The sequence below is a fragment of the Podarcis liolepis genome, assembly GCF_965112155.1.
Source record: "Podarcis liolepis genome assembly, chromosome: 9".
In the NCBI taxonomy this organism is placed as follows: Eukaryota; Metazoa; Chordata; class Lepidosauria; order Squamata; family Lacertidae; genus Podarcis; species Podarcis liolepis.
In genome coordinates this window covers 14,727,664-14,737,541 of record NC_139564.1, presented here as the reverse complement: position 1 = coordinate 14,737,541, position 9,878 = coordinate 14,727,664, and the positions used below count along the sequence as shown (strand labels likewise).

General features: G+C 42.6%; 1 protein-coding gene across 4 annotated transcripts in view; it reads right to left on the bottom strand.

The window, feature by feature from the left end:
* ARHGAP24 (Rho GTPase activating protein 24) overlaps positions 1 to 9,878 on the bottom strand; it is a 408,313-nt gene that overhangs the window by 233,496 nt on the left and 164,939 nt on the right. For all 4 annotated transcript variants that reach the window (XR_014515543.1, XM_083458713.1, XM_083458714.1 and 1 more), the window contains one exon: positions 2,778 to 2,865. Coding sequence is in view for 3 of the 4 variants with exons in the window: in XM_083458713.1 (XP_083314839.1) it covers positions 2,778 to 2,865 (88 nt within the window). In the remaining variant the exon portion in view is untranslated. The remainder of the gene's footprint in view (positions 1 to 2,777; positions 2,866 to 9,878) is intronic.

The following is a 9,878-nucleotide window of genomic DNA, read 5'->3' as shown; positions in this document are numbered from 1 at the left end:
AGACCCATTCAAATGAATAAACATGACTAAGTTAGGTCACTTGATTTCAATGGGTTGTCTTGGAGTAAAACCTACTTGAATAGCAGCACCCACGATAACAGAATCCACAACTAAACTGGGTCATACTAGGCCTTAGAATACACTGGCCTTCTACAGCAAAAAGCGAAAAGGAAAATGATACACATCAACACTCAGTTAAATACCACTGACCTATATATATATAGCAGTGTTCAAGCCACAATGATCCTGCCCCATTGCTGGTTCAAAGCAGCCTAATCTGGAACATAGTTCCCACATAGAAACTTCTGTAATCATATGACAAAATAGATGGGGGTAGAGGAAGTTGAAGAAGGAAAACTGGATATGGTTTAGAGCTCTCCCCCCCCCCTTATATTTTCTCTAGGGAAATAATAATCAAATGCATCTGACTAACCTCTCTGGCCTTCAGCTGCATCAATTAACATTTAGCCATGGATTCTACTCTTGGCCAGCCTACATTTGCCTGTATTGTTCTGCATAAATATTTTCAAGCCTGGAATTTCATGCCTTTCAAACTGAGGAGGATGTATGCGTGTCTTCAACGGGTTTTTTAATTTAAAGAAAAAACAAAATTACAATAGCAACTTTACGCGAAAACAATTCAACAGCCAGATAAGTGTTGGTGGGGCAGTATAAATGCCATAGATGTCTGAATTTTCTTCCACTAGCTGTTTCTTCATGTCATTTATATCCTACCAGTCCTGAAGGAACCCAGACAGCAATGCTGTGAAGAGACTATTAATTCAATAGAATGTTTTTCGCGCTCTCTCTCTCCCAGCCCTCATTCAGGAAGACCCCTGAACAAAGTGATGATGTGATGAAGACCCTGAACTAATCCATATCTTTAGCACCATCTTCCAGCAATATTCTTAGCAGGAATCCAATCTATTTTCCCTATCTCCGATATTCCTGGCCACAGCCAATGCTGCCATTGGACAAATGGAACATCTGTCCATTATGCTAAGCCTGTGTGGAATGCTAAAGAAAGCCAACTGCTGGCCACCAACACAGCACAGCTTCTCTTACTGTGTCATCGGCTCCAAGCTGGAGCCCATTAGAACTTTGGTTTCCCATGAAACTGTAAGACACACATTGACTTCTGCATCAGATAAGGTGTACCAAAAATGAGGAAGCGTGCACGAAAAATAATTCTCTGTCCAGGATGACCTATTACAGTATTTCATTCCAAAGTCTTAAGAAATGGACAGGAAATGAGAACTGCTCATTTACATATTTAAAATCATTTCCAAAATGCTTAATATTTTTAAACTCTTCCAAGTGGGAGAAACTATGTGCAATATAAAAACCAATATCCATTAAGATAAAAAAAACAGCCTGAAAATGATATAAAAGCAAATAAAACAGAGATTCTGGGTATTCACACACATAAATCAGGGTCCAGTCGTATGGGTCAGGGTTGTTGGCATCCATCTGTCTCGAGAGGCAAGGGGGTGAAGTCCAACTGCTGTGTTAGCAGCAATGAAGTGACTGCCCCGGCGTGCAAGCCTGGGTAATGTATATGGTGGTCTTAGACTGCCCAGATGACAAGACACGCCCCCCCCCCGGGCTTCACTAATGTGGTCCAAAGGAAAACAGAGCTATATATTTTGCACCAGCTTGGCTGCAGGAGTTGCTGGAAGGAGGCATATAAGATGCCATCCAACTGTCTTTCTTGACTCCCTCACATCTCCCTTTCCTGCGTTCCTGTTATGGAAAGAAGGTTTAACTAAGTTCTATGTTTTATATCTGTATTTTTGTATTGTATTGTTTGTTGTTTTGTGTGACTTTCTACTTTTTTTGTCTTTTACTGTGAAAAATTTAATAAAATATCATAAAAAAAAGATGCCATCCAACTGTCTTAGGGACTCCACTCTAGATTTGTAGGGATGCGGGTGGCGCTGTGGTCTAAACCACTGAGCCTCTTGAGCTTGCCGATCAGAAGGTCAGCAGTTTGAACCCCCATGACTGGATGAGCTCACGTTGCTCTGTCCCAGCTACTGCCAACCTAGCAGTTCAAAAGCACGTCAAAGTGCAAGTAGATAAATAGGTACCTCTCTGGCGGGAAGGTAAACAGCGTTTCCGTGCACTCTGGCTTCCTTCATGGTGTACTGTTGCACCAGAAAGCCATTTTGTCATGCTGGCCCCATGACCTGGAAAGCTGTCTGTGGACAAACGCTGGCTCCCTCGGCCTGAAAGCGAGCCGAGTGTTGCAACCCCATAGTCACCTTTGACCAGACTTAACTGTCAAGGGTTCCTTTACCTTTTTACTCTAGATTTGTCTAGGGTTTACTCCTTAGCCTTTTCTTCTCCCAAAAATATCCCGCAAGGCAGCGGAGGTTTAAGATCAGAGTGTTCCTTCTCCTAGATCTGCTGTTATGGAGCGCTCGCTTTAACTAATTATTACCTAATGTTAACAAATCAAATCCATTAAGGGTTCCATTTCTTTCAAAGCCAAGGGAGTCTAGAAACTTAAAGCAACTTCTAATGTGCCAAATGCACATGAACTATAATCTTCTTTATATAAAACAAGGAAAATAGGAAAAACTGTAAATAAGCTTTACCACTAACACATATGCATATATGTATGTGTGTATGTGTATATATATATATGAGATCCTCCCCTTTCTCCTTAAATTGAATCATTAATCATTTCCAGCATCTGTTAAGGCTGAATAAAGTTGGTCATTAGTCAGTCAGTACAACATAACAACAGATTTATAGTGAATAAAATATCCTACCTGGAATCACTTCAAAGAGGAACTTCCCTGGACTTTCATCATTGCAAGGATGCTCAGTCACCCGATTTCCAGGCAAGAATATGGTACCCTTAAAAAATGAAATTTTGAAAAAGAAGACGGGATGAGCCCTTGAGATCAAGGGAATAAGAATATTAAAACTCAAGATTAAAGCCCATAAATCATTCCGAATATCACATCTGGCTACCCAAACTCTCCCAAATGAAATCGTCCTGGAAGATGTTCTGGTTTGGATGACTCTCCAGGTGAAGAGGGGCTTCACAAAAGTGTCTCTGCATCTCAAATGTGCTTGGCACACTCAGTAGAGCATTCATGGCCACTCTCAAACCATATGAAAGCATCGTGCATGATTGTACACTGTGCTAACCATGGATTGAACCCTGATTTTCAAACACCCCAAGGGGACAGTGAAACCAAGTGCTGATCTAAAGCCAGCTGCCAGAGTGTGAATAAAGGGAGACTTCGGTGAGGCCTGTGTGCTGTCTTGCAAGCAAGGATGTGCAAAAATCACCTTTGTTCAGGGCAGAACTCTTATTAACCGTGGCTTGTTTAGTGCAGGTATAATACTGTTACGGCATTAACACAATTTGTGATGTTCAAACCCATTTCGAACCACGGTTTCATATCCTGGTTAATGGCCTGGCCCGTAACTATGGTTCTGGTATTCAGGTCAAGCATAGCATTTAACTATCATTAAGGAAAGCAAAATGTGATTAAAGCATTATATCTGCACTTAAGTTTCCCTGCAGCGGAACACAGTGGGAGAGACTCTTCAGGCTGAAGTTTCCAACTTTATAGGTCAACATACAGCATACAGTAGTTATGCTTCTCTGCAAACACAGCTGAGATGGAAGCCGACAATCCATCTTGTCCCCAGCAGATTGATTTGAAGCTTCTATTTTCTCTGCCACATGCAGAATACAGAATCTCATTTTGACATCATTAATAGCTTCATCATTCCATTGAACACTGAGCAATCTGACAGCCTCCAACATTTCTGATTTCAGAAGATGCATATAAAGGGCTGGAACGAAATAGTTAGTTCTCTGTTCTGGGTATCTCAAACTCTTAATTACTCAAATCTAGTTCTATAGTTCTTCTTTCTATCGTTCGTGCTATGGTTTTCCCAGTAGTGATGTATGGAAATGAGAGCTGGACCATAAAGAAGGCTGATCGCCGGAGAATTGATGCTTTTGAATTATGGTGCTGGAGGAGACTCTTGAGAGTCCCATGGACTGCAAAAAGATCAAACCTATCCATTCTTAAGGAAATCAGCCCTGAGTGCTCACTGGAAGGACAGATCGTGAAACTGAGGCTCCAATACTTTGGCCACCTCATGCGAAGAGAAGACTCCCTGGAAAAGATCCTGATGTTGGGAAAGATGGAGGGCACAAGGAGAAGGGGACAACAGAGGACAAGATGGTTGGACAATGTTCTCGAAGCTACAAACATGAGTTTGACCAAACTGGGGGAGGCAGTGGAAGACAGGAGTGCCTGGCGTGCTCTGGTCCATGGGGTCATGGAGTCGGACACGACTAAACGACTAAAAAACAACAACAAATCGTTCTTCCAGAATTTCTTTCACAGCACACACACTATCTACACACACAGACAGAGAGAGAGAGATTGTTGAAAGTTACTTTTTTGATGTAGGTTGCTTATTTTAAATTTTTGTTTCAGTATTACATTTTTCTATTGAATTAGATTGTTATAAGATGTACATTTTTTGTTTCTTCAGCTTGTATACCGCCTTGAGTATTATAAGATAGAAAGACGGTATAGAAATTAAAAATGATGATGATGACTTTCCCAGGGTTTGTTCCACTGAGCCTCAGAAAGGTGAGTAAAGGGGGTGAGGACCTCATATTTATCCACATGGAGGCAGTCACTGAAATTAACTTAACACACTGGGCAGTCAGCCTCTAGTTTATTAAAGCCAGCCTCCTGTACAGCCCACAGCAATACTGCAAATATATTCTCCATCATCATCATTATTTAATTGTGCTTAAATGGTACAATTTCCACAAGCCTTTCCAAAGCCCATTATCCTTTATTGCCACATCATATCGGATTACTTTATCCTCCCCTGTAATCAGAAGTTGCTTTCATTTTCAGATTTTTGCGAGGTTCTGCTCTACAATTTCACTCTCTTCCTACCTTTAAAGCACATCTGAATGAGCAGCTTCTTATAAGGGGTCACCTGGCCTTCTAGAGCTGTTCTGGAAGCTGGATGAGAGGAGGTTTCCCAAATAAGGTACTCCTGCCTTTGGAGAGTAGCGTGGAAAATTATTTCCAACATGGCCACAGTTGAGAGAAACCAGGCATGTCCATGGGGGGTTGGGGGAGAAGAGGTTACATTTCCTTCAAGTAGCAAAGTTAGTAAAGGTAAAGGGACCCCTGACCATTAGGTCCAGTCATGGCCGACTCTGGGGTTGTGGCGCTCATCTCGCTTTATTGGCCGAGGGAGCCAGCATTTGTCCGCAGACAGCTTCTGCGTTTACCGTCTGCGTTTACCGTTTACCTTCCCACCAGAGTGGTACCTATTTATCTACTTGAACTTTGACGTGCTTTCGAACTGCTAGGTTGGCAGGAGCAGGGACCAAGCAACGGGGGCTCACCCCGTTGTGGGGATTCGAACCACCAACCTTCTGATCGGCAAGTCCTAGGCTGTGTGGTTTAACCCACAGTGCCACCCGCGTCCCATAGCCAAGTTAGAAGGTGGCAAAATGTGTGCATTGACAGTTTGAACAACACTTTTTCAAATAGAGAATACCAGTGGGTGTAGTAAGTTCATTTCATTTCCATGACTCTTCCCTCACTGTTACATTTAGACATTATATTTGAGCTTTCACATGGTGCAAATGCCACTTCTGGATCTATAGCTGAATATATCATAAGTTTAGCACTCATTTTCATATTACTTACAAGGGTTTGTTTTTCCCCTCTGGAACTCTCTGTGAGAGCCAGTGTGGTGTAGTGGTTAAGAGCGGTAGACTCGTAATCTGGTGAACCGGGTTCGCGTCTCCGCTCCTCCACATGCAGCTGCTGGGTGACCTTGGGCTAGTCACACTTCTCTGAAGTCTCTCAGCCCCACTCACCTCACAGAGTGTTTGTTGTGGGGGAGGAAGGGAAAGGAGATTGATATCCCGCTTTGAGACTCCTTCGGGTAGTGATAAAGTGGGATATCAAATCCAAATTCTTCTTCTTCTTCTCTCTTGCGCTATAGTTCCAGCAGTGGCCTTTACACCACACGGAAGCACAAATATAATGTGGAACGTAACATATTGGGGGAAACTCATGAAAACGAAATAACAGCCATAAACAGGCTGTGTACACATTATGCAATTGAATCACATTCTTTCCCTCAAAGACTTCTGGGCACCGTAGTGTACCGTTCACATAGTTAGGGTTCCTGGCAGCCCTTCACAAACTACAGTGCCCAGAATTCTTTGAGGAGGGAAATGTGTTTCAAGTATGCTTTAAGGTACTTAGTTAAGGCAGCCTCAGTTAACTTTGCATGGCCCTCTTTCCCTGCTCCAGGACATGGGTGGTGAATCTCTGGCCTGTGGATATCATCCTTGTTACTATTATTATTAAATTAGTCACACTCTTTCTCTTTAGAGAAAGTATCTCAAAGAAACAATAAATACATTACAAGTACAGTGGTACCCCTAGTTGTGAACGGGATCCGTTCTGGAGGCCCGTTCGCAACCTGAAAGGAACGCCACCCATGTCTGCGTGTCTGCACATGCGCGGGTCACGATTTGTCGCTTCTGCGCATGCACATGATCTCATTTTGTGCACATGCACATGCACTTGCGCAAGCGGCGAAACCAGGAAGTAACCCTTTCAGGTACTTCCGGGTCACCACGGGATGCAACCTGAAAATGTTCAACTTGAAGCAAACATAACATGAGGTATGATTGTACATCATGTGTATCGAAGGCTACTAGCCGTGATAGCTGCATTCCGCCTACACAGTTGGAGTGAGCCATTTGTCTGAATAAGAGTTGCTGGAATCTGCAAGAGGGGGAAGGGCTCTTGTGCCCTAAATCCAGTTTGTGGCTTTCACCCAGGCATCCAACTGGCCACTGTGAGAACAGGATTCTGGGCTTGATAGGCCATTGGCATGATCCAGCGGATTCTTCGTATGTTCTTATTAAAACCAGCATAAATTATTAGGCTGACCACAGTTCCCCATTTTGGCTGATTTGGCCCTGCTTTGGCCAATCACCAGACATCACAGAAGGCGTTAGGTGTGAGCAGGGGGAATGGAGGCTGGGGCTAAAGGGGGCTTCTGAAGCACTGCTGATCCACTTCCTGGAGACTGTGAAGTCCAAAGCTGAGGCTGTTATGCTGCAGAATGCTTCCTGCTTTATACAGTTTTGCAGTTGGAGTTACGACATAACCTCCACCTCCCATTTCCGTTAGGCTTCCGATTGACAAGGCATTAAATTTAATAATCCCCTATTATCACTTCAGGAAGCTCTTGCATGCTACATAAACTGCACCAAACAAACAGCCTCTCATGCCCAAACTAGAATTACCTGCAAAAGGTCAATGCGTCTGGGAGGGTTTGGATCAAGCATGTCTGTGTGTGTGTGTGTGTGTGTGTGTGTGTGTGTGTGTGTGTATGCTTCTTTCTTCAGAATAACTCCTTCTAGAAAGAAACTGGTAGCACAGCCAGCCCAAGGCATTTTGCTGCCTGGGGTGAAGGCCAAGATGGTGCCTCATCCAACCTCCCCGTTCCAAGTACAGAAGCTGGCTGGACGTCAGCACAGATGGCAGGAAGCATCCTCCACACAAGGCTAGCTTGAGAGAAGATAGGACAGGCTGTATGGGATACCTAAAGTATCAAATGTGGTGATAGTAATAATAATACAACAAAACAACAACACCACAAACTAGCTTATAAAACCAAATTTACTAGAATAATAGCTAGAATAGAGATAGACTTACAGTGGTACCTCGGGTTAAGTACTTAATTCATTCCGGAGGTCCGTTCTTAACCTGAAACTGTTCTTAACCTGAAGCACCACTTTAGCTAATGGGGCCTCCTGCTGCTGCCGTGCCACCGGAGCACGATTTCTGTTCTTATCCTGAATCAAAGTTCTTAACCTGAAGCACTATTTCTGGGTTAGCGGAGTCTGTAACCTGAAGCATATGTAACCTGAAGTGTATGTAACCTGAGGTACCACTGTAATAACCATTCAAGCAACAAACATACTAAGGTGCCATGTGCAAGACAAAGCCTGGAGGTACTATAAACATGGAGTGGATAAATGTACAACTCACATCTGAAGGCAGCCCTGTTTAGGGAAGCTTTTAATGTTTAATAGTCAAAATAAAAAAAATTCTTCCAGTAGCACCTTAAAGACCAACTAAGTTAGTTCTTGGTATGAGCTATCTGAAGAAGTGTGCATGCACACGAAAGCTCATACCAAGAACTAACTTAGTTGGTCTTTAAGGTGCTACTGGAAGAATTTTTTTTATTTTGACTATGGCAGACCAACACGGCTACCTATCTACTAATGTTTAATAGGTTATTGTATTTTAGCGTTTTGTTGTAAGCTGCCTAGAGTGGCTGGGGAAACCCAGCCAGATGGGCGGTGTATGTATGTATGTATGTATGTATGTATGTATGTATGTATAAATAAATAAATAAATATTACTATTATTATTATTATTATTGACAAGTTACATGCACAGTAAATGTTATACAGACTGGATAAATGAACCGTTCAGCAAGTAGCGTATTTTTGCATATTCTCCAGTGTGCTACCCTTGCCGTTGTGGCAGCACGGGGTTGCCATTCTGTGATTGGACTTATGCTACTTGTTGAATGGTTCATTTATCCATGTATAACGTTTACTGCACATGTAGCTTGTTAAGATAGAGTTGTACATTTTTCCACTCCATGTTTACAGTATCTCCAGGCTTTGTCTTGCACATGGCACCTTAGTATGTTTGTTGTTTGAAGGGTTACAAGCCTATCTCTATTCTAGCTATTATTCTAGTAAATTTGGTTTTATACTTATAAGCCAGTTTGTGGTGTTGTTGTTTTGTTGTATGGGATACCTCACCAGCAATCTGTGGTAACCCCAAGCATCTGCCTCACTCCCCCTGCTCCCTAAGCCCTGTTACCTCTTCAGCTTTTGACACCTTCTCCTCCCAACCTTCTTCCCTCTGACCACCATCTTGTCCCACCACCAGTCCCCTGGCTCTGAGCCTTCTTCCATTGGTGGTTCCCCAGCTGGCTCCTCCCACCATTCCTCTGCGTCCAGCCAGTTTATGACAAGCCATGCCCCCTTTTGCCCTAACAGACCAGGAGTAACCCCACTGAACTCAGTGGGGCATATCTGAATTAATATGTTTAGGGTTGTGCGGCAACAGAAATGACAGCTGTTGTATTAAGCCTCTCACCCCACCACAAAAAGCCTCTCCCTCTTCATTCTCTTCATATTTAAGATAATGCCGTTGATGTATTTCACGCATAGTTAGCATCTGAAATAGTCTAGCTTCATGGGAAAGATTATTGTAAGTTATGGTGGTGGGGGAAACAAGTATTTGGCTTTTGGAAGCAGGGATTTGAGACGATAATCAATTGCAGGGTAAATTAACTTACTTATTAAATACAGACTGTGCCAACTATGGAGGAAATCACTTGAAAAGCTCTACTGAAAGAAAAGACTTGGCTAGAGAAACAACTAACTTGTTAGCAGGCTGCTCCATACGCAGATTATTTATAATTTATCTGGATTTATAACTAGACCAATTCCCAAGGGCTCGGGCTGAGATAAATTGCATCAATTAAACAATATTAAAGGGGTTATATAAAACATGCGCTGTTATTTTGAATCCTTGTTCGGTTCCAGCCACTGAGAGCCAATCTACATCTTGAAAAAGGACATGTGGTACAGTCCTCTCAGAACTAAACCACTTGAGAAAAGAGGTGAGGAAATCACATATTTGTTTTGTATTCTTCAAATTTATAAACTTATTCACAACCTAAGGTCATCAAGGCAGTGTACAGGGTAAAAAATAAAACAAAATGCAAAAAAATTATAAATGTTGAAAACCATG